This window comes from Prunus avium, chromosome 8 (assembly GCF_965620075.1).
Source record: "Prunus avium chromosome 8, drPruAviu1.hap1.1, whole genome shotgun sequence".
NCBI classification, from domain to species: Eukaryota; Viridiplantae; Streptophyta; class Magnoliopsida; order Rosales; family Rosaceae; genus Prunus; species Prunus avium.
The window spans coordinates 29,231,813-29,256,930 of NC_142291.1; the positions used below are offsets into that span (position 1 = coordinate 29,231,813).

General features: G+C 37.4%; 1 protein-coding gene across 1 annotated transcript; it reads left to right on the forward strand.

The window, feature by feature from the left end:
- The first annotated feature begins 4,551 nt into the window (after nucleotides 1–4,551).
- LOC110744951 (disease resistance protein Roq1-like) lies at nucleotides 4,552–14,644 on the forward strand. Its single transcript, XM_088245934.1, has 6 exons — nucleotides 4,552–5,480; nucleotides 5,529–5,531; nucleotides 5,746–6,100; nucleotides 11,380–12,138; nucleotides 12,275–12,544; nucleotides 12,657–14,644. The coding sequence occupies exons 1-6, from the start codon at nucleotides 4,978–4,980 to the stop codon at nucleotides 14,292–14,294; spliced, it is 3,528 nt and encodes a 1,175-aa protein (XP_088102060.1). The 5' UTR covers nucleotides 4,552–4,977; the 3' UTR covers nucleotides 14,295–14,644.
- Nucleotides 14,645–25,118: the final 10,474 nt, after the last annotated feature.

The window sequence follows — 25,118 nt, forward strand, 5'->3', positions numbered from 1 at the left end:
TTGATGTTTACCATGCGCGCCCCACCTGACATTTTTGACAAAGGGATTTGTTTAATTACGAGTAATAAAAATGCTGATTTTTGACAAGGGATTGTTATTTTACCTTCAAGAATATGTGAAAAGATCATTTTATCCCTTTGTCTATACATATCCCGTTAGCCTAATGTCTTCTCTTGTCTTGTCAACCGACTCATCTTGATCCCTTCTTCATAATGAGTATTCAGTTCCACTAAAATATGATGACTCGGACTTTCTAGGCACCGCAAGTTTAACAGGAACTCGTGAAGAGAAGATCCTCAAATGTCAAGAGATGAAGCAACAAGTGGTTTATGCGCCTTATTTTACAAAGTGGATCCTTCAGATGTACAAAAGGGTAGTTTTTTGACGAGGCACTTATTATTCATGAATGCACATCATGGTATGGAGGTGTGGAGATGAAGGTTGGATCTTAAGCAACAAATTTATTAGAAAGATGATAGAATGCATTCATAATTCAAGCCTAAAGGCCGTCAGTTACAAATACAAATAACCATATAAGATAGAATTAATACAGATGCGGAAGCATGGTAAAAAGGGCAATAACAACATTATCATCATACACCAATTTTCTAATATATTTAGCGTTTTTACACTTAGTTCGGTTGGGTTGAACCAACCACTTTGAAATTTGAAACCGTAAACCAAACCAATATGGTTCGGTCGGTTTGGCAGATTAAATTCCCAGCCCTACCTCCATGGTAACTTAATTGTAGTTCTTTAATTACCTTATGATCAAAACTTAAAAAAAAGTAGATAAAAGTACGTAAAATTCTATGATAAAAGTATATGAAAGTATATTACTTACTCACAAAGTAAAAGTCATTCACTCACAAGAAATCTTTAAAGTTAGAAAGAAAAAAAAATTAAAAATTAGATTAGAAGTTGCACCGAAAGCAAACGTGGCTCTTTCTTTTCGTCTCGTTCTATTATTCCTTATTCATTCTTGACCGGTTGACTTCACATTCACAATGGAAGGAGCAGGCTGCTTCGTAAGTATGAGGCCAATCAATATACAAAGTCATCGACATGAGTTAGTAGTGCAAACTCTTTCAGACTGTTTATGGAATCAATTACCACTCATGGGGCTTCTTCCCCTTCTTCTTCCTCCCCCCATTCATGGACATACGATGTCTTTCTCAGTTTTAGAGGCGAGGATACACGCTACAATTTTACAGACCATTTGCATAGCAGTTTGGATCGGAAGGGGATCAACACCTTCATAGATAATGACGAGCTTGAAAGAGGAACAGATATATCACCAGCGCTTCTCAAAGCAATTCAAGGGTCAATGACTTCTCTCATCATATTCTCTGAAAACTATGCATCCTCTACGTAGTGCTTAGATGAACTCGCTCATATCATTCAATGTAGAGAATTAAAGCAACAAATGGTTTTTCCAATTTTTTACAAAGTGGATCCCTCCAATGTACGGCACCAGAGAGGTAGTTTTGGAGAGGCAATTGCTAACCATGAATGCAACTTCAAGAATGATATGAACAAGGTGCTGAGATGATCACAAAGCTTTTGATCTCTTCAGTGCGAATGCCTTTCCAGGAGAAAGACGACTTTCAGATGATTATAAGAAGCTCGCTAGTACTGTAGTGCAGTACGCTCGAGGCCTTCCCATAGCTCTGGTAGTTTTAGGTTCACTTCTATATGTTGTGGAAGTATTGAGGAACGGCTAGATGCTGCATTAGATGGTTGCAAAAAAAATTCCTAATCCAGACATTCAAGAAGCTCTTGAAATAAGTTATAATTCATTGGAAGATCTAGTGAAAGAAGTTTTCCTTGACATTGCATGTTTCTTTAAAGGTGAAGATAAGGACCATGTGATACAAATACTAGAAGGTTGCGGCCTCAACCCTATGTATGGTCTCAAAATACTCAAAGAAAAGGCCCTTATACATATTAATCAAGACAATAGTATTTGGATGCATGACTTGATAGAAGAAATGGGAAAAGAAATAGTTTGCCAAGAGGCACCATTTGAACCTAGAAAACGCAACAGTGTATCAGATGAACAATCCAACAGCCAATTTAACTGCATCCAAGTCCTTTTACTTTGTGGGGTTTCTGTTTGGGTTTTTTTGTTGTTGAAAGAAATGCTTTATACAGAGTCTATGATTGGGTTTGCCGTGTGCAATTTAACACTGTTTCCTTTGTTGTCGACCTGTAGGTTAATGTAGTTTTGCAATGAGGTCCTTATAGTTGGGTTTCATTTGCAATTCAGGACGTGTTTATAATTTGGTGATTCTTTTTAGGGCTTGTCCAATATAGGTCCCTACAATTTCTATTTCCTAGACATATACCCATCATCCTATAAATCTATGTGTAAAACCCAATTTCAAACTTAAATAACCAGTAGGATATAAGAGGTCATAGTATTCCTATGTTTTTACATCATTGCCATCAAACTTCATATTTAATTTATAATTTATTCCATGCATTTCATTACCTGCCATAATTGTAATTAAAACTCCCTATTAATAGCATATCAATCATCCCATTTCTTTTGGTTGCTATACCCTCTAACATATCACCCCCTAAAATTACAAACCAAAAATATATATATGTAAATTACATATCCAATAATGTACATATGAAAAAAAAAATATATATATAGGTATATTATTTACCAAAAAAACAAAAAAGAGGTCAGTTACTTTGTAATTGAAATTTCAGTACATTTTTCAAAAATTAAAAATAGGTACACAATAATTTATAGAAAATAGGTGCATTGTATAATTGAAATTTATGCACATTTTTGTATAAATTAAAAATAGGTACCTTATTTAGAAGAAAAAAATATGTTCATTATATTAGGTAAATTGTTTTACTAGGTATACATTATTAGAGAAAAAAAAATAGGTACATTATTTAGAGAGAAAAAATAGATACAAAATTTAGAGAAAAAAATAGGTTCATTATACTAGGTACATTATTAGAGAAAAAATAGGTTCATTTAAAAAAAATATTTTTCACAAAACAAATAATAAATAGATTATCAAATTATTTTTCAACATAATTAAAATTTACACTATTATTCATAAAAGTATAATAAAATAGATTACTAGTCGTATAATTCATAAAAGGAAAACAACATTAATTCCTAAATTTAATATTGAATGTAAATTACTAATAAGTTAAATAGATCACTAGTAGTAATTCATAAAAAACAACATTAATTCAAAAATAGATTACTAATACGTTAATGTTGAATTTAATATTTAATTTCAAATAAGTTTCTAAATTAATTCCTACATCCATTACAACCATTTGGTAATCTTTCCAAATTCAACGTGTGTCATTAGTTACACCCCCCATAACACATTAAGTCATAAATAGGGATAGTTTTGGAATCCGAAAAATACAATAAATCAGATTTTAAGTTATATTAGGTAACTTGCTTAGTTGGATCCTAGTTATCGGGTATTATTTGAAATTTTTGGGTATTTTAAATAGAAAACTAAAAGAAAGAGTTGTATGTGATTTAAAATGAATTTTATGGGTTTAAGCTCAATTTAAACAAAAAGTGTCATCGTGTAAGGCTGTCGTGGAAATATCAATATGTGAAAAGATCATTTTTATCCCCTTGTCGCAAAATATCCCCGTTACCCTAGTGTTTTGTCTTGTGAACCGACTCACTTTGATCCCTTCTTCATAATAAGTATTCAATTCTACTACAGTAAGATGACTTGGACTTTCTAGGCACCACATATAATTTTGGCAGAAAACCCCCATGTGCAGTGCAGCCTTTCTCGCAATGTTCCATGCGCACAAAATGAAGCTTTCGGTCTCGCAAAGCATCTGGGCCCCCCGGAAACAGCCAGCGAGTCGATAACTGAACAAGAGGAAGTAGAGCGTCTCACGACTCTATATGCTGTACCACATACTAAGCATCGCCTGACATTTTTGTCAAGGGGTTTGTTTAATTCAGAATAATGATATGCTGATTCTGCAATTTGATTGTTGTCTATCTTCAAGAATTTGCAACGTCGTATTCTCTAAAAAGTATGCATTTTTCAGAGTGGTGCTTGGAGGAAGGAACTCGTTAAGAGAAGATCATCAAATGTCAAGAGATGAAGCAACAAGTGGTTTATGGGCCATATTGTACAAAAGGGTAATTTTTTGACGAGGCACTTACTATTCATGAATGCACATCATCGTATGGAGGTGCGGAGATGAAGGTTGGATCTTAAGCAACAAATTTATTAGAAAGATGATAGAATGCATTCATAATTCAAACCTAAAGACTGTCAGTTACAAATACAAATAACCATATATGATAAAATTAATATAGATGCGGAAGCATGATAACAAGGGCGATAACAACATTATCATTAGACACCAATTTTCTAATATATTTAGAATTTTTACACTTAGTTCGGTTGGGTTGAACCAACCACTTTGAAATTTGAAACCGTAAACCAAACCAATATGGTCGGTCGGTTTGGCAGATTAAATTCCCAGCCCTACCTCCATGGTACCTTAATTGATGCCCTGATGGCTTTCCTGGGAAACTGCGGTTTGTATGGTTGTTGGGCCATATCAGCTGTAATTTGTCCTTAATATATATTGAACACCGCGTGCAACCACAAGTATATACCTTTAATTATTGTAGTTCTTTAATTACGTTATGATCAAAACTTACTAGAGGAATCTTAAGGGCTGGAAGTGGAGAGAGAGAGAGAGAGCAAACTTGCCTCTTTCTTTTCGTCTTGTTCTATTATTCCTTATTCATTCTTGACCGGTTGACTTCACATTCTGGGTTTTGTAGAGAATGTGGTACCAACCTTCGAACCCAGGACCACTAGGAGTCAGTGCAAGCGCACTTAACCACAAGGGCAGGTTGAAGGCCAGTCGGTTGACTTCACATTCACAATGGAAGGAGCAATGTCATCGACATGAGTTAGCAGTACAAACTCTTTCAGACTGTTTATGGATTCAATTACCATTCATGGGGCTTCTTCCTCTTCTTCTTCCCCCCATTCATGGACATACGATGTCTTTCTCAGTTTTAGAGGCGAGGATACACGCTACAATTTTACAGACCATTTGCATAGCAGTTTGGATCGGAAGGGGATCAACACCTTCATAGATAATGACGAGCTTGAAAGAGGAACAGATATATCGCCAGCGCTTCTCAAAGCAATTCAAGGGTCAATGATTTCTCTCATCATATTCTCTGAAAACTATGCATCCTCTACGTGGTGCTTGGATGAACTCGCTCATATCATTCAATGTAGAGAATTAAAGCAACAAATGGTTTTTCCAATTTATTACAAAGTGGATCCCTCCCATGTACGGCACCAGAGAGGTAGTTTTGGAGAGGCAATTGCTAACCATGAATGCAACTTCAAGAATGATATGAACAAGGTGCTGAGACGGAAAGCAGCTCTTGTAGAAGCAGCAAATTTGTCCGGGTGGCATTTCTTACACGGGTAAATTTTCTGAGCACTATACACTACAAGAACACTCATAACTAATAGGAGGTAACCTAATTTGCATTTATTACTTATTTTTCATGACTATTTTGCCCTTGAAGGTAAATAATGGAAATAAATTAAAAGTCCTTGATGTAAAGCATTGTCACTTTTAATCAAGCAGAATTGTCTTCTACTTTTCATGTTCTATCTTTTTTCCAAAAACAAATTTAACAAATGAAACTGCCATTCATCTATATGTTTCATATGCTTTTATTGGCAGGCATGAATCTAAATTTATTCATGACATCGTTGAAGAGATTTTGGTACGAGTTTTAAATAATACTGCCTTTAATGTGGCAGATCACCCAGTTGGAATCGAGTCTCGTGTAAGACATGTGGTTAAGCTTTTACGTGCTGGGGAAAATAATGTTTGTATGGTAGGGATATGGGGAATTGGTGGAATAGGGAAAACAACAATTGCTAGAGCTGTTTACAATACAATTGCCCATAAATTTGAAGGTAGCTGCTTTTTGGACAATGTTAGAGAAGAATCAATGCAACATGGAGGCCTAGTTAAACTACAAAACATTATTTTGTCTAAGATTCTAGGAGGGAAAGACTTGGAGCTGTCCAATGTTCATGAGGGAATGAATGTGATAAAGAAAAGGGTTCTCATAATTGTTGATGATGCGAACCAAGTAGACCAACTGAAGAAATTAGTTGGAAGGTCTGAATGGTTTGGTAACGGAAGTAGAATAATCATAACAACTAGAGATAAGCACTTGCTCACTGCTCATCAAGTTAATCTAATCTACAATGTCAAGGAATTAGATGATCATGAAGCTTTTGATCTCTTCAGTGCGAATGCCTTTCCAGGAGAAAGACGACTTTCGGATGATTATAAGAAGCTCGCTAGTACTGTAGTGCAGTATGCTCGAGGCCTTCCCCTAGCTCTGGTGGTTTTAGGTTCACTTCTATGTTGTGGAAGTATTGAGGAACGGCTAGATGCATTAGATGGTTGCAAAAAAATTCCTAATCCAGACATTCAAGAAGCTCTTAAAATAAGTTATAATTCATTGGAAGATCATGTGAAAGAAGTTTTCCTTGACATTGCATGTTTCTTTAAAGGTGAAGATAAGGACCATGTGATACAAATACTAGAAGGTTGCGGCCTCAACCCTAAGTATGGTGTCAAAGTACTCAAAGAAAAGGCCCTTATAAATGTTAATGAAATCTGTCAAAAATATAAATCTTAGAGGTTGCAGGATGCTCAATTATTTCCCTCAGACTCTGGAAAAGATGGAGTGCATAACATTCTTGGATCTATTGATGAGCACATAATGATTACAAGTTTTATCCCTAAATATATATTTGTTAGTGCTGTAATTTATTTGATTTTGAGCTATTTAGGCTAAAGATTGGTTTTTATAAATTTGGGCATTATGCTAATAAAAGTATTGGAAATTAAAATTACTACTTTTTCTTTGTGGGTTCTTGGTGAGATTTGCAGCAAGTTAATAATAGGTGCAGCAATTACTATTGGATTTTGAAAAGATGAGTGAAGTGCCGCACCAAAACATAAAGGAAAGGACAAGAAGAAATGAATGCACCAGTCAAAGGAAATGAAGGGTGGCTGCTGCAAATGGAAAGAAAGTTTGTGTTTTACTAGCATATGGTGTCATGGCATACGCAACTCATTTGTTGAAAGAACAAATAAACAAATGAAAGCTAATAGGTAAATGGCAGCAAGAAGATCAGCACTTGCCAAAGAAGATTTATCAAAGGAAGAAGTGGTGATGGCATTGATATTAATAAAACAAAAGCATTGAAGTGTGGCAGCCAAACTAATAAGGATGAAGATTTGGAGGGTGCTGCCAGCACTAGAGTGAATAAACAAGGTAAGTGGAGCATCAATTGAAGAATTAAAGAAGAGGAAGGCTACGGCAGTGGCATGATAGGATAATAGTTTAATCAAGTATGTTGCAATCGGATTACAACCTGAGCAGCCCCCATTCCTATAAATAGATCATTGATGCAGCTTCAAAGGAGACACCAAGCTCCTCAAACTCTTTGAGCTCCCTCCTTCCTCCACTTCTTTTATAGTTTTAATTTCTGTTTTTAGTTTTATCTTATTATGGGGAACTAATTCCCTAGCTAAGGCTAGGGAGAAAGCTTTTAATATAAGTGTGTAATTTTTATTAGTTTGATCCAAACTTAAGCTTTAATGTGAATTTGTAGTTTTTGTTCAAATAGAATTTGTAGTTTTCTTTTTAATTAATTGATGAATGTTTGATAATCTATTTCATGGGTTCAATCATGTTTTTCCCATTGTGTAGTAAAAACTTTCATGCTTTTAAAAGAGAAGATAATTACTAAAGATTAATAGAATTTCGATGAAGTTTATTTTTTTTGATAGTTTGTTGCCAATGGTACAAGTTATGCTTAGAATACTTCTAAAGGAAATTACAAAGAGCTTTAATTATTTTGAACAACTACATTGGAAAATATTTTGTGGATCAAATTAGTAAGAGTTGCATGCTTATATTAAAAGTGGAAACCCAATGCCTTAGTGTTTTAATCAATTGAATTTTCTTGAAATCAAATCTTGTATAAATCTACTTTTCAATCATAATTGTTCTTTTCAGCTCTGCTATCTTTACACCGCTCTCTGTGGATACGACACTCGGACTTCCGAGCTACACTGCTATACGACACCTCCCTTGGGTTTTGCAAAGTGGTGCGAACAAATATCTCACTCTGCCATCACAGATTTGCCTTCGTCAATTGGATATCTCATTAGCCTCGAAGTGTTAACTTTAGCAGAGTGTCAAAACCTTACAAATCTGTCATGCAGCATTTACGAGCTGCAACATCTAACGAGTGTTAATCTCTTTAGATGCCAAAATCTTGTTAAGTTTCCAAAATGGAGTGCAGATTCACTTCCTACAAACTCAAATATATCACCTGACTTGCTATCTTAACCTGAGTGGTTGCAAGAGCCTTAAAGAAGTTCCTGAGCTTCCACCAAAAGTGGAACGGGTAAATGCTGCTGATTGTGTTTCATTGGAACGATTCGCAAAACTGTCAAGCATCTTGGAGCATAAAGAGGAACAAATGATCGAATGTGTCACATTGTTTGATTGTCAGAAACTATGTGACAATCTGGCTCATGAAGCGTCAAATATAGAATATATTTCATTGAATAAGGTCAGCCTCTGCTCTGTCTCTCTCCTCTAAGCAATCTCAATTCGCCGTTGTATTTCCCGGATGCGAAGTTCCAAATTGGTTCAGCCATCGTGAAGATTTGTATGAGCTAAGTGATAAATATGAGTTTTCTTTAAAAATCCCTCGGAATTTCAAACTGGAGAACAGCGGATTGGCTGTCTGTGCTGCTGTTGAAATTAACAAGGAATTGAAAGAAACCATGCAAAGTAAGTTTGGTGTTGAAACGAGCCAAAAAGAGAAAGACAATTCACAAAGTAATTTGGCCGTTGCTCGTTTACAACCAGAATTGACATACAGAAAGTGTTGCGGCACATTCGATTTTCTTTTAACAAACATATTTGGAATCAGCTCATGTCTGGCTGCTCAAAACAGAGACAGAAACAGAGTACAACGAAGTTTACTAGGAGAAGGCGGAGAGTAGATTTGACGTTGGGTTTTCTGTGTATATAAGAGCATCTCCAACCGAAGTGTTAAAAGTGCCACATAGACATTTAATGGCTAGAAATAACATCTCACATCACTCCAACCGATGTGTCAAAGCTGATGTGGAATGAAGGCATGAGGTTGAGATATTATTTTGACATCCCAAAAGCAAGATGTCAAATGAATATTTTATTATTTATTATTTTATTTTTAATTAAAAATAAATCAGCATTAAAATGTAATAAAATAATAGTTTAATTTGACATATGTGTAAAGCTGTGTAAGATGTCAAATTGCCACATCAGCCATCAAATTTAAATTTGATGTTTGGTATTTGACATCTCCCTTAGAGCATCTCTAAGGGAGAAAAGGAAGTGAGTGGAAGATTTGAGAAAATATCTATAAAAAGAAATTATTAGTGCCACGTGGCAATGTCGGGCAAGTGGTGAATTTGGCTGCTCAAAACATAGACAGAAACAGAGTACAACGAAGTTTACTAGGAGAAGGCGGAGAGTAGATTTGACGTTGGGTTTTCTATGTATATAAGAGTATCTGCAACCGAAGTGTCAAAAGTGTCACATAGACATTTAATGGCTAGAAATAACATCTCACATCACTCGAACCGATGTGTCAAAGCTGATGTGGAATGAAGATTGGAGGTTGAGATATTATTTTTGACATCTCAAAAGCAAAATGTCAAATGAATATTTTATTATTTATTATTTTATTTTTAATTAAAAATAAATCAGCACTAAAATGTAATAAAATAATAGTTTAATTTGACATATGTGTAAAGCTGTATAAGATGTCAAATTGCCATATTAGCCATCAAATTTAAATTTGATGTTTGGTATTTGACATCTCCCTTGGAGATGCTCTAAGAAAGAAAAGGAAGTGAGTGGAAGATTTGAGAAAATATCTATAAAAAGAAATTATTAGTGCCACGTGGCAGTGTTGGGCAAGTGGTGAATTGCACCAGCTACTCCTTTGTCTTTTGGATTAATCACAAAGTTGGACCCTTGTTAGTTGTCTCTTTCTGATTTTGTTTATTTAATTATTTTTCTTGTAAGAACTAAGGAAGTCATGCATTATTGAATTTAAGCTTATAAAGTAGATTATTTATATTTAAATATTTGAGAAAAATTGCCAAAAACCTATTTGTGTAGTAGTTTGGAGCAATTGCCCCCAAGAAAAGGAGAAATTTAGGATTCGAGTCTTAGCATCTATGTAGTCTGTGTATGGATCTCAAGCCTCTACATTTACTCTTTGTGCATTTACCCGCATTTCAAAATGGAGGCCCAGAAAAGTGGAACTATAGTGGTTAGAAATTTACCCGTCCATGAAATGCCACCCAGACAGGGTTGCTGCTTCTTTGAGAGCTGCCTTCCATCTTACCAGCTGCACCGGATCATCCTTGAAGGAGCATTCATGGTTAGCAAATGCCGTCTTAAAAACACCTGTCTGGTGTCGTATATCTGAGGGATCCACTTTGTAAAAAACTGGAAAAACCAATTGCTGCTTTGAATTTTTACATTGCATGATATGAACGAGTTCATCCAAGCACCAGCTTGAGAATGGATAGCCTTGAGAGAATATGACGACAGAAATCATTGACCCTTCAATTGCTTCGAGAAGCGCCTTGGATATTCCTTCTCCTCTTTGAAGCTCATTATCTATGAAGGTGCGGATTCCCATCCGATTCAAACTCCTATGCAAATGGCCTGTAAAATTGTGGCGTGTGTCCTCACCTCTAAAACTAAGAAAGACGTCGTATGTCCATGAATGGGTGACAGAAGAAGAGGAAGAAGCCTCTTCAGTGGTAATTGAATCCATAAACAGGGCAGGAACAGAAAAAGAAGAAGAGGAAGAAGCCTCTTCAGTGGTAATTAATTCCATGTTGTTGAAAAGTTAGTGGAGACCAAGCCCACATGTTGGAAAGAAGCATCATGATGCCTCCCTGCACACTCACGGGTGTGATTTACTTTGCCTATGAATAGGCATCCTCACTACTTGCAAAGACAGAGAAAACCAACGGAGAAGAGAGCTCAGGCAGAGTGGAAGAAAAAAACAAAGAAGAGTGAGAGGAGAGAAAAGAGAGCAGAGAGAAATTCTCCGAGAGAGAAAAATCAGTGAGCATAGAGATTGTAAACACTAAAGTTGCAGCGCTATTATTTTGGAAAATGTTAGAGAAGAATCAATGCAATATGGAGGCCTAGTCAAACTACAAAATTGTCTTTTGTCGAAGATAATGGGCGTGAATTTGGAGATGACTAGTGTTCATGAAGGAATCAATGTGATAAAGAAAAGGTTAAGCAAGAAAAGGGTTCTCATAGTTGTTGATGATGTGAACCAAGTAGACCAACTAAAGAAATTAGTTGGAAGGTGTGACTGGTTTGATTTCGGCAGTAGAATTATCATAACGACAAGAGATAAGCACTTGCTCACTGCTCATCAAGTTAATCTAATCTACAATGTCAAGGAATTGGATGATCACGAAGCTCTTGGTCTCTTCAGTGCGAATGCCTTTCCAGGAGAAAGACGACTTTCAGATCATTATGTGAAGCTTGCTAGAACTGTAGTGCAGTATGCTCGAGGCCTTCCCTTAGTTCTGGTAGTTTTAGGTTCACTTCTATGCGGTGCAAGTGTGGAGGAATGGCAAGACGCATTAGATGGTTACACAAAAATTCCTAATGCAGACATTCAAGAAACTCTTAAAATAAGTTATAATTCATTGGAAGATCCCGTGAAAGAAGTTTTCCTTGACATCGCATGTTTCTTTAAAGGTGAAAATATAGACCATGTGATACAAATACTAGAAGCTTGTGGCCTCAACCCTAAGTATGGTATTAAAGTACTCAAAGAAAAGGCCCTCATAAATGTAAATGAAGAAAATTTTATTTGGATGCATGACTTGCTAGAAGAAATGGGAAAAGAAATAGTTCGCCAAGAGTCACCAGCTGAACCTGGAAAACGTAGCAGGTTGTGGTTTCACGAGGATGTTGATCAAGTTCTAACAAAAGGCCTAGTAAGTGGAATATTTTTTTTTATTTGCTGAAATAATATCATGAAGGTTCAAAAATAGAATTTTGAAAACTTTTTTTTTTTTTTTTTAAATGTGACAAATAGCTTTCTGTGCTAATACTATTTATTTTTCACGTTAGGGAACAAATAAAATCAAGGGCATCATGGTAAAGTCGTCTCCACGAGATGGCAATGCTTTAAGCTTCTCAAAGATGATAAACCTTAAACTTTTAATAGTCAGTAATGCACGCTTTTCTGGAGAGGCTGGTTTTCTGCCCAATGAGTTAAGGTTTGTTGATTGGCCTGAATTTTCATCCTCCAAATACTTACCATTCGATTCTAATCCGAAGAGGCTTCTTAAGCTGAATATGCCTCGCAGCTACATGTCAGGACTTGGGGTGGGATTCAAGGTATTTTTAATTATTCTTATCCATTGTGGTATATTGTCAAGAGAGTTCATTTTTTTGAAGCTAAATTGTAAAATGACAAAAAGTCTTTTGTTATTATTGTTTTGCCTTACAGAGTTTGAAAAACTTGATATCTATCAATTTGGAAAGCTGTATTTTCCTAAGAGAATTCCCCGACGCCTCTGGATTCCCTTACTTGAAGGATTTGAATCTAAAGTACTGCGGAAGTTTAGTTCAGGTTCATCATTCGGTTGGATTTCTTGAGAAGCTTGTTGCCTTGAGTCTTGAAGGATGCGGCAACCTTACTTTGTTTCCAACGAGAATCGCCTTGAAATCTGTGAAAGATATAAATCTTAGGGGTTGCAGAAGGCTCAAGTATTTCCCTGAGATTGTGGATAAGATGGAGTGCATAATATTCTTGGATCTATCCCAGACTGCAATCACCGAGTTGCCCTCGTCAATTGGATATCTCATTAGCCTCGAAGTGTTAACTTTAGAAGAATGTGAGAACCTTACAAATCTGCCATGCAGCATTTATGAGTTGCAACATCTAATGAGTATTAATCTCTTGGGATGCCGAAATCTAGTTAGTTTTCCAAAGTGGAGTGCAGAGTCACTTCCAACTAACTCAAATGTTTCACCTGACTTATGGTATCTTAACCTGGGTGGTTGCAAAAGCCTTGAAGAAATTCCTGAACTTCCACCAAAAATGGAACGGGTAAATGCTGCCGACTGTGTTTCATTGGAACGATTTGCAAAATTGTCAAACATCTTGGAGCAGACAGGGGAACAAATGATCGAATGTGTCACATTGTTTAATTGTCAGAAACTGTGTGACAATCTGGCTGGTGACCTGTCAAAGAATCAAAATATTTCACTGGATGAGGTCAGTCTCTGCTCCGTCATTTTCTCATCTGTGCAAACTCTATTTGACGTTGTATTTCCCGGAAGCGAAGTTCCAAAGTGGTTCAGCCATCGTGAAGATTTGTCTCATCAACGTGATAAATCTGAGTTTTCTTTTGAAATCCCTCCACATTTGAACCTGGAAAACATAGGATTGGCTATCTGTGCTGTTGCTGAAATTAGTCAAAAGGGAAAAGAAATTAGCCAAAAGGAAAAGGAAATTGGCCAAAAGGAAAAAGAAGAGGAAATTAGCCAGGAAATTGGCCAAAAGGAAAAAGACATTAGCCAAAAGGGAAAGGAAGTTGGCCAAAAGGAAAAGGAAGAGGAAATTAGCCAAAAGGAAGAGGAAATTGGCCAAATGGAAAAAGAAGAGGAAATTATCCAAAAGGAAAAAGAAGAGGGAACTGAGCAAAAGGAAAAAGAAATTAGCCAAAAGGTAAAGGAAATTGGCCAAAAGGCAATAAAAATTACGCAAAGTGATTTTGGTCATTATTGCTATTTCACAAGCAGAGTTGACATCAATGGAGTAATGATTACCACACATTCGGTTTATTTCGACGCAAAATATATTGAGTCAGCTCATGTGTGGCTGCTCTATATTCCATTTCTTAAGATTGTGAACTGTCTAGTGAGGCCTTTTACGCATCAAGTTACTACTTGTGTGGTTAGTTTGGAACATATTAGCGTAGGTTCAGTGTTCTGTAAGAGCTACGGGGTCCACCTGGTAATGCCACAAGATGAAGAAGACTTGAAAGATGAAGATGATGAAAATGATGGAGATGAGGAAACTAGTGAAGCCTTGGAAGATGAGTACTTTAGCTGTGAAGATGGTGAAAATTTGGAAAGATGAGTAGTACTTCTGTTATGAAGGTGATGAAGATCCATTCTACAAGGAAGACTTTACAGGTACTGTAAATTGGGAAATATTCCAATTACAGGGAAGACTTTGCCAAAATTTCGATAGGAGTCGAATTGTCTTCAAGTTTAACTCAGGGCTTAAAGCGCTTCTTAGTAAAGAGGGTCCGACATCAGGTGGATGCCGGACGAGCAGTAGGGTTCGTCATGAATTCCAAGGGGGAATCCGGGGCTGTTCCTCTCATTACTAGTTCTAAATATCTATTGTAACTTGTTATCCGTTGGTCAATTCCTTGATACATTTAATGTTTCTGTTACTTTCTATCCTACACATTGCTCTTTCCAGGATCTTAAGGCTCACGAGATGATTGGGCATGGTAAACAAATAGGGTGTTATATTATTTGACATTACAGGCTGATCAATGCATAATTGTATATCATTTTATAGCACTCTAGCTTCTTCTTTTTTGCTTATGTTTTAAAGTAAAACTTGTGCTTTTAATTTATTTTGTATTTTTCATTCAAATCATTGAGCTCTAGATACCATTAGAGACATTTCAAGTAAAATGGTTCAAAAAAGTGCAAAAATTGGAGACCGAGCTAGAAATTCATTTCAGCCTTAACTTCTTCACCCGACCTTGGGTTGGCTCAAAGTACATGTGGTTAGAAAGATGACATTCTGAACTTCAAGATGGAGGGCTCAAAGCTGTCATTTACTAGAGGGAAGCGCAATTCATGAGCCCGTGAAGTTGTTGGTCATTCTAAGCTAAGCATGAGCTAATTGTTGCTTGGTCATGATGAGCTTTGCATGAGCTAATGTTTCTGGTGGCATTTGTTAGTGAAGTGCAACAGCCAAATAAGAAAAGAAACTGATTTTCAATTGCATTGATGTGTTAGGTGAGGTGGGTGTTGTTGGTAGAAACCATATTCAATTCAGATTTCCCTTTTGATTCTCCTTATAAATACCACTTTCATTCCACACCAAAGAGAGGAACCAAATCCTGGGATTCCCAGCAAGCCTCTCATACACTTCTCTCACAAATCACCCCATCCTCCACATTCCCATCATTTCCCAAACACAATCTATACAATCCACACTATCTACACCACTCTTTATTTTGGCTAAAAGCATACATGGTGGAAGCTGTGAGGAGCTCTTTAACAACATAAGTCATTCTTCACGGGTTTTTCTTACACTCTCTATGTTTATTATGATTCAAATGTTGTTGCTTCAATTAATGGGGTGTAACTAAATACCATAGCTAGGGTTTCAATGTAGCCTAACAAGACAGTTTCATGTTTTCAAGTTAATTTTACTCTTTGTTGATTAATTCTAGTTTTCTGGTCTCATTCACTTGTTCTGTGTTGAATCTTTATGCTTGTTTAAATAGCTGGCCACTACTAACACTTGCATGTTGGTTATCTAGTTTTAAGTTTGCATAAACACCATATGACACTTGAACTGATTAGTGAATGAGTGGGTATGCATTTAGAACAAACACCATGTTTAAATGTTTACTTGGTTCCTTAGTGTTCTTCTTAAGCTTAATGGATTCAGATTCATAGTTTAGACTAAACACCATAGCTAAATTGTGTATTTTGAGTACTTGATTAAAACCAAACACCAAATGGATAATCATATATAAGAAAGAACGAACCCCTAGTGCTTGTTTCATTGTCTCTAAATTCTTCTAGAACATCTACTTGTTGCCGCTATCGGGCTATCGGGAACTTGATTAAGAGTCTTGTTACTATTGCTTACTTTCTTTAGTTTTTCTTTGTTTTCAGGTATTGCATGTTGAGCAAACCATTGCTTGAACAAGTTGTATCAGTGGTTAAGAAACACTCTCAATCTGGAACCATTAGGATCCAACCAATCTGTGGTACACAACAACCATATTTTGTTGAACTTGAAGAAAGGCATGTTGAAGCAAGGGAGGCAGCCATTGAATTTATTCTCAATTTCCCGGAAGCCAAAAACTCCAATTGATTAAGCTCAGAAGAGTACTCTGAGTTCAACATCTTTAACTCAGATCAAGAAGAAGAAGAAGAAGAAGAGATGGCAGCCAATGACCAGCGTGCTTTGGAGGATTATGCTCAACCAATCATACCAAATTCACCTTCATGCATCTTGCAGTCCACAAAAGCTAGAAACTATGAGCTTAAATCTTCTAATTTTCAAATTCTTCCTTCTTTTTATGGTTTACTTAACGAAGATCCTTTGGTTCACATTAAAGAATTTTATAATGTTGTTGGTACTTTCCCTTTAAAGGATGTGTCAGAAGCAAATATGAGAATGAGGGTTTTCCCTTACACTTTGAAAGACAGAGCAAAGACTTGGTTGATGTCTTTAACCCCTGGATCACTAACCACTTGGGATGCTGTAGCTAAGAAGTTCTTGGAGAAGTTTTTCTCCACCCAAAAGACAGCTACCTTGAGGGCACAAATTTTCAACTTCTCGCAACATGATGGCGAGCCATTCAATGACTGTTGGAAGCGTTTCAAAGGAACTCTGATTCAATTTCCACATCATGGGTTGCCTCTATACTTACAAATGCAATTTTTTTATGATGGATTGACCCAAACTTGTCAATCTACTGTCTATAATGTTGCAGGTGGATCTTTAAAGAAAAAGAATGCTCAAGAGGTCATATGACATATTTGAGATATTGGGATCCAATGCTCAACACAAAGATACAAGAGGTAAAAGTGCTGGTATCTTTGAGATTAGTCTTAACAATGAGCTTGCATTACAAGTTGCTGGTTTACAAAGGAAGCTTGACGTTGTGCTAAATATGGTACCTAAAGTTCCTTAAGTCAAAGTTTGTGTTATTTGCAATGTTCAAGGACACTCTGTAACATCCAGACCCAAAATTTGATTTATTCGATAATTTAATTTAATTAATTAATTAGTTAATTTTGGAGTTACAATTTTGCCCCCGAGGGTAGGGGTATTTGGTCACTTTGGAATTCGGAAGCATTTTGGGGAAGTGACTGGTACTATTACATAGATTGTACCGAGATGAGTCCGTAAACACGTAATGGGCTTGAATCAGAGTTGTAACGAAGAAGTTACGATCAAAACAAACTCAATGGCACAACCGTAATTATTTCAAAATTGATTTTCAAATATCTGAAAACTCTCTCTCTCTCTCTCTCTCTCTCTCTCTCCGAAACAGCCCTCCTCTCTCTCGCGCGCGCACAGTCACGCGCGCCTCTTCCCGGCCAATTTCCGGCGCCATCTGGCAGCGGCTGGCGGCGCTGTCTTCACAGAAGTTGTTCTCCTCCTCCCCCTCAACAAAACTCATATGATATCTACCCTTGAAAACCTCAGATTTCTCCAGATTTTGGATTCAAAGATCAACCAAAAACTGCAAATTTCGCCGAATTTTACGTAAACTTTTCGACGTTCGTTCCGGCGATTCCGGCCACCAAATTTGTCGATCCATGTATGCTTTCTCATCCTTTCAACGTGTTCTAGCTGCTAGTTGGGTTGTTTAGGATTAAATTATGCGTTTTGGTTCTCAATTAAGCGATCAAAGTTTTGGCCGGTTTCGACCCTTCATTCCGATCACTTTTTGGGGTTGGTCCAAGAACAAAAGTTGCTCCACTCAATGTCCTGATCATGTAGGTATAGGTCTTGATCGACGGTTTGAAGATTTTTTGGTGACTGAAATTTCTCTAGACACCGACGCACACGTGTGGCGGCCTGTGGGCACTGTTTGGGTGTCCCTCTTAGTCCTAAAATGATCCCCATGTCGTCCCAAGCACGACGGTATGCTCGGATTTGAATTTGGTTATCGTTTAATCATCGATCGGATATCATATTAGGCATTATCCTGGTTCGATATGTTCGGACCGTTGGATCGACTTTATTTCAATATATGTTGATCTAGGCATCTCTAGGATCATATAGGAATTCACGAATTGTGAATCGGAGCCCCGGATGTTCCGATTCAATAACATAAAGTTTGCGTCAAACGATAACCGTCCAATCGTGTAATCGCGAGCGATCCAATTGTTCGATTCAGACCAAACTTGCAGGGCATGTATGATAAACCTTGTTGAACTCGTGGAAACTTTCGGCTCGGAAATCGGAGATTGTGGGCCCCGCGGGCCCGGTTAATCAAATTTGGTCAGTTTGACACCTCGGTTGACCGTGAGTCTTCCGGGGTAGTTTCACCCTTCGAGAAGTACTAAAATGACCTTATTAACGAGTCTTGACTGTTATTTGAGTTATGTTGACTATGTTGGGATATTGTGATTGTTTTATAGTATCGTATGAAATTCTTGGATTATTAGTTTGATAATTTAAGTTATGGAATGGATGAACATGAGATGTTTGATCGATGGGTTATGAAAGTGAGCCTTGGGCTTGGCTATAATTATTAGGAAACGAGTGGACGTTTGTGTTTAAGTATACCTTGTTCTTCTATTATGGAAATTTCTTGCTTAAACAAGTTTTCATTGAAAATTGATTTAATTTGGGTTAATGAGGATATGGGATCTCGAAGGGTTATTATTTATCATTAATTATTATTATTATGATTATTATTAAAGTATATAGATTGGGTGATATCAGGCTATTTACGAAAGTCTATTATTTTAATTGTGAAATATAGTATCTTATGGAAATTAAGTGTAAACAAGTTCTTATTACTATTTGAATTATTTTTGGGTTTTTTTGGAATATATGTTTGAGAGTTTCTTTCCTATACTATGGATAAATATTTGGGAAGATTCAATTAAGGAAGGGAATATTATTTTATAATAGTTATATAAGGGTTATAAACCTCACCATCGTATGTACCCTCCCTGATCACTATACCCACACGTGGCGTTGGACTTTCCAGTGTGTGGGCTTCCTTGGTTATTGATTCTGAAATTGATGGATACTTGGAAATTGTGGATATGTTATGAATATGTCGGAACCCGGGCACCCTTGACGGGGTGTTACCGTAGACCCTTAGCGGGGTAGTCTGCGCGCGTAGGACTTGTCATAGGCACACGAGTATTGAGGATTCTACTGTGCGTGCTGGTGAGCCTAGTCCCCTAATTGAACTGCTCGTTCCTGGCCACATGGTTGTTGAAGAGTCGTCCATGTGGTTCAGCCAAACGATTCCCGCGATGGATTGTTTTCCCCGATACATAATGTATACTATCTTATGTACCTCCCCTTAAATACTAATACTTGGAAACAGTGGACATGGATACTTGGATACATGGAAATGGATAGTTAGTTAGTCTGCGCGAGTAGGACTTGTCACAGACGCACGAGTATTAAGGATTCTGCTGTGCGTGCTGGTTAGCCCAGTCCCCCGGTTAGACGACTCATCCCGGGCCACATGGTTGTTGAGGATTTCTCCATGTGGTCTAGTCAAACGATCCCTGGATTGGATTGTTTTCCCCTGGTACATGATGATGGTGAGAGGTGAGTGTATATATATGTGGATTCATTTCCGGGTAGAGACTCTTGAGATTGTGCTTCGTGAGTACTCTGCACAGGTATGAATGTTTAAGTCATGGATTGGAAAGTGTTGTTCAGCAACAGACGCTTTGGATAGGGTATGGTTGCCGGGATGAACTTACATAAGGGAAGGAATTCATAATGTGTTCAATGTGTGTTTTGTTGGTTTTGAAGTTGTAGATGAATCTAAAATTAATCGTTGGTTTTACTTTAAATAATTGTAGATCATCTGAAAACGTGATTGTCGACATAAGAACTACATGTGGCTTGATCCCTCGCCGAGGGGTACGTAGGTAGCCTGGGGTCTCACCTAGGTGCAGCCGCGAAATAAACTATATTTAAAAGGTTTGACTGATTCTGAGTATGTGAATGGATTTTGATATGGTTATTGGATTTGAACCCTATTTATTATTACTATTGGGTTCGGTTTTGAATATGTTAGTACGCCTGAAGCCCGATTTAAACTTGAGCGAGATTAAATGCTTGTTTATTTCTCAGTTATCACTTGATTATTGGATTCTTAATAAATAGTGTATGTGGTTCTGACAGGTCTGAAATCCATTTCGAAATAAATGATTGATTTTAAGTTTGATTATATTGTATAACAGGCCCGAGGACCTTAGAACTGCTGGTGATAGTTCATAGACGGTAGTTGGTTCATGCTGAAAATTTGGGAAGTTATTTTATGTTGATTACAGTGGTATTCGTAAAATAATTTGAGTTCATTAATTGCATGTTAATATATTATTTGACTTAAGAGCATTGCTAGTGGTTCTGCCATAAATTTGTGAAGAATGGAAGCCTATTCTGTAAATTGTGTGTTATTGCATTGTGTGTGCTGGGAGTTGGTTTCTTAAACTGTTATTTTTTTTACAGGTGAAACAATTTGGTATATGTCCGTTTTTCAGGGGAGACTCTGTCGAAATTTTGGCAGAAAGTCTCGTCCCTCTTTTCCTTGTTTTGGAAAAGAGGCTATATCGTTAGTAAGTGGGTCCGACATCGGGGTGATGTCGGAATTTCCACAGGATTCATCCAGGGTTCAGAGGAATTTGGGGCGGGTCTTGTCAACTTGGTATCAGAGCATTAGGTTCAAATTCCTGTGAACTCTGCACCTCGTGTGCATCCTTAGTATGTGGGTGGTGTAGTGAGTCCAGACGCGGAATGAGACATCCTTGACGTGGATGACCTCATTAGACGTTTTAGGTACGTCTTGCAAATTGTTTCCTTTGTTTCTCGATGAATTCTGACTTCTGAGTTTTAAGGCTGCTTGAATTGGTTTGAATCTTAGTTGACTCAATTCTCGATTCAGGATGTTTTAGGGGAAATTCAAAAAGGGATAAAGAAAAAGAATCAGAGAAAAGGGTTTAGCTTAATAAGTTTGGAATGTTACCCTTCTGTAGCATCATGGGAGAAATAAGTAGTCGTGGGTATCTCAAGTCCGAGAGCCCAGGGAGTCTTAGCATGACGTTAGTGCAATCAAGAGATTTCCTTCGAGGTGAGTGTTGTAGTAAACACAGTGAGGTGGTATATCGTTTGTAGAGGGGCAAGGACAAGGCTTTGTCACAAGGGAAGTGCTCGAGTCGGCAAGGCCGACAAAGGGAGTTGAATAATCAAGGTAGCAAAGTTAGTGAGTGTTGAGTTGCGTGTCGATCGGGTTGGACCAATGAGAGTTCATATTGGTTGTGGTACCCTGAAACAATGAATTCGTTGTTTGATTTAATTAAGGTAAGCAAATCACATGGAAATTTGTATTTTTTGAGACATTTAATTGCACTTCTATGTCATGGAGAGAGTGTTTCGGGGTCTCACCTCATATGCGCACGTTTGAGCAGGAATCTTTCATCAGAATCAAAAGTGGGTCATGGTAGGGAGATATGGATCGAACACCGCAATAGCGCCCAAGAGATAGTGCGAGTTGGAAAATGAGACTTTTCATTCTCTGCTTGTCTAGCTCGAGCATTTGGCTCTGCTCGCAACACAACTTCTCTCAAATCTTAAGGTTCTTTAAGGCCCAAACATAAGAGTTGTTTGTCACACTTGAGTGAGTTGGAGAGGAGTTGTTTGTCACACTTGAGTGAGTTGGAGAGGAGAGGGTACTTGGTGTTGCTTGGTGTTGATGTGTATGAGATGAACCTTCATCCCGCTCTGCAATGGAGGAAATTTGATGTCATCATCTTCAACTTCCCTCATGCAGGCTATTCCCCCTGGCTACGAGAAAGAAACCCTCAACTCATTCAGCGTACAGCATTTCAGTTGCTTATAATCACGATGAACGGGTGTACTTGGAATTATCTCCTTGGAAGGTGTGATGAGTTTCGGGAAACGTGGGAAGTGAAGTCCCAGTCAGGTCAAGTCATTGAGAAGCTACTTGGGAACCCGAGGCGCAGGTGCGGGCCAAGTACCCTTATCACCTCATTTGATAGGTATGTAACTTTCAAGGACGAAATGTTTATAAGGGGGTAGGTTATAACATCTGTTGTATTTGTTAATCGACACAAATTAATGTGCTAATCATCCAATTAAAAATATTCGCAAGTGCACGAATCTATTGAGGTATAGATTATGTAAGTACGGGGTCGATCCCACGAGGAACTGTCGGCTTACTACAAGTTCTAGTATGAGTACGTAAAGAACACTTATTCAACACAACACAAAAGCACAATACAAATTGGAAACTAAAAATGAGTAAAGAATGGTAAAAGAAAGGGAATAGAACAAAAAACTAAAGATAAACACAAACAGCAAATTCTTTCGCCTATTTATCACCTGTGAACAGTGACAATGAACAGTGACGGCCGGTCTTTTTTGGCATATTGGCTAGCGACCGGTCTTTGAACAATAACGACTGGCCATTTTTTGGCAAGTTCGTTTCTCTGTTTTTCAGTTTCGACCTCTGTCCAGTTTTTGACCTATAACTTTCCAACCATTTGTCTAAATTTCATGTTCTTTATACGGTTGGATTCAGAACAGAAAAAGGAAGAACATAGCATGGACCAAAAGTCAAAAACAATTACGAAAACAACCAAAATCCAGTGAAGAAAACACACAAAGTTTCAAACAACACAACCACACAACAAATGGGGGGGGTTTTATTCAAGTGACCTAATTCTAATGCTTGAAAGTAATCTAACTTTAATTTTAATAAGAATGACATGAATGAAAATCAAAATGTGAAAATAAAATGTAACAAACACTAGGGTTTCAGAATCCACCCTAAACAATTATACCCATGTTCATGGACACTCAAGTGATGAACTCTAAATGTGTTGATGAAGCTGTTCGCAATCAAGACTGGGTCTAGTGGCTCAAGACGCATTGATTCTCTCTAATATAAGTAGAGTGCAGGGCTAGTGCTACAATACTCATGCCTTCCCTATAACCAATCTAGGTGTGCTTAGTACTTCGATTTAATTACAAGAAAAACTCATTAAGTTCAAAGAGAATATGAACATCACAAGAACCCTAATAGTATGATGTTTACATTAGGCATTTAAGAAACCAATTCACATGGATGATTCTTACTTCATCCATTTGTTGCTTAGGGAAACATGAGGATACACATAATCCCAACAACCTCAAGAAGCATGCTTTCAAAGATGATCAATCAAAGAAAAACATACATCAAGGATAGATTATTTTAGTGAATGGGAATTCATCAACAATATCTAGGAATTCATGGGAATTCATCAACAATATCTATAAATTCATACACTCAAGCATCAAAACAATAGAGTATTCATGTTTAGGGCTTCAACCTAAGCCTTAGCTATGGAGTTTAGTTCCTCAAACTTATTTCAAACACAAATTCAAAACAAAACTAGAAAGAGTTTACAGATTTTGTGAAAGTGATGGAAGCTCAAGGTCTTCAATGGTAGAAATCTTCTTCCACTTCTTGCTTGCCTGCACCTTGTCTTCCTCCTTGAGCTATCTAGCTCCAAAATCTGGTCCAATTCTCTGCAAAAGGAATTATTTTTGTTCAATGAATGGCTGATGCCTTTCTCCTTTGCTCATCCTTCCCTCTCCTCCTTTCCAACTCACCCATCAATAACATATTCATTCTTTTCTTATGTCATGATGGGCTTTTTGGTTCTTGTCTTCACAAAGATGCTCTTTGTCTCATAAATTTGCACTTCATCAAAGTAAGTTCTTGTTACCAAATGGTATGGTAACAAGAAGAATCAAAATGACATCATGGAGGTAAAAACTGGCCCAAGACAAATCTCTAGAGCTATGGTAAAATTTTGGATAAGTTGGGTAGGCTATACTTGTTCAATGGAGCTCAAATTCGGATATGTTGTAGTCAACATCCATTGGAACAAGTTTCATGAAGATCTTCAACTCATCCGAGTACCGGAGCATGCTGATCCAAGGCCAAGAAGTTGACCTACGAAAATGAACAAAAACAGAATTTATAACCAATCATGCATTTTTGGCACATTTTCATCTTAACCAAGGTAAAACCTATGAAAACACAAAAAGGAAGTAAAAAGCTATAAAATGTCAAGAACTAACTCAACACGTAGTGGGCTCGAATCGGAGTTGTAATGAAGAAGTTACGATCAAAACAAACTCAGTGGCACAACCGTAATTATTTCGAAATTAGTTTTTAAATATCTGAAAACTCTCTCTCCCCCCCCCCCCCCCCCCAAAAAACAGCCCTCCTCTCTCTCGCGCGCATAGTCACATGAGCCTCTTCCCGGCCAATTTCAGAGGTTGGGTGGTCACTGCGATTCTTGTGGTTTGCTTGCGGTTAGGTTGGCGGTGATGATGAAGCTGGGAGCACGAGGATGAGGGAGGCCAGATCTGGCCTTTGTGGGTCAGCCCATGGGTGGGGATTAGGAAAGGGGCTGGGCAATGGTACAATGGGGCAGAAGAAGATGAGGGGTGGAGGGTTTTGAGGTTTTTTTTTAATAAGGGTTTAGGTGGTGAGGGTAGAATAGGAAATAAAAAGAACAAAAAAATAAAATTAATTAAAAAGCATTAAAAAAAAAAAAAAAAAGGAGTGTAAGTGGAGAAATGGGGAGTGGGAAAATCAGCTCCCTTTATTATTTATGCATCTCATAAATCATTGCAGTTTACCTTCATATTCATTGATGCGGAGGGAGTGATTTTTACACTGCAGCAAAATGTAAGGTTTTGAATAAGGTATATGAAAATACCTGTACTAACAGTATATATGTTAAATGCTCTGATGCTCACATGCTATCCAACAACGGCAATGTAGCTATTCCAAATAATATGTAATATGTTATGTGAAATGCTTTTTCTAATAACCACAAAATGCTAGCTTGCTGCGTAATGTAATATGTTATGTGGCATCGCAAATGTGAAGCAGTTTCCTGCCTAACCTTT

What these genes read in the sequence shown, in the direction of transcription:
- LOC110744951 (XM_088245934.1), top strand. Translation starts at nt 4,978, where the DNA reads ATGGATTCAATTACCATTCATGGGGCTTCTTCCTCTTCTTCTTCCCCC. An exon ending in AAGACTTGGAGCTGTCCAAT is followed by an intron (nt 6,101 to 11,379) that starts GTTCATGAGGGA and finishes GTGAATTTGGAG; the next exon opens with ATGACTAGTGTTCATGAAGG. An exon ending in AAGTTCTAACAAAAGGCCTA is followed by an intron (nt 12,139 to 12,274) that starts GTAAGTGGAATA and finishes TTTTCACGTTAG; the next exon opens with GGAACAAATAAAATCAAGGG.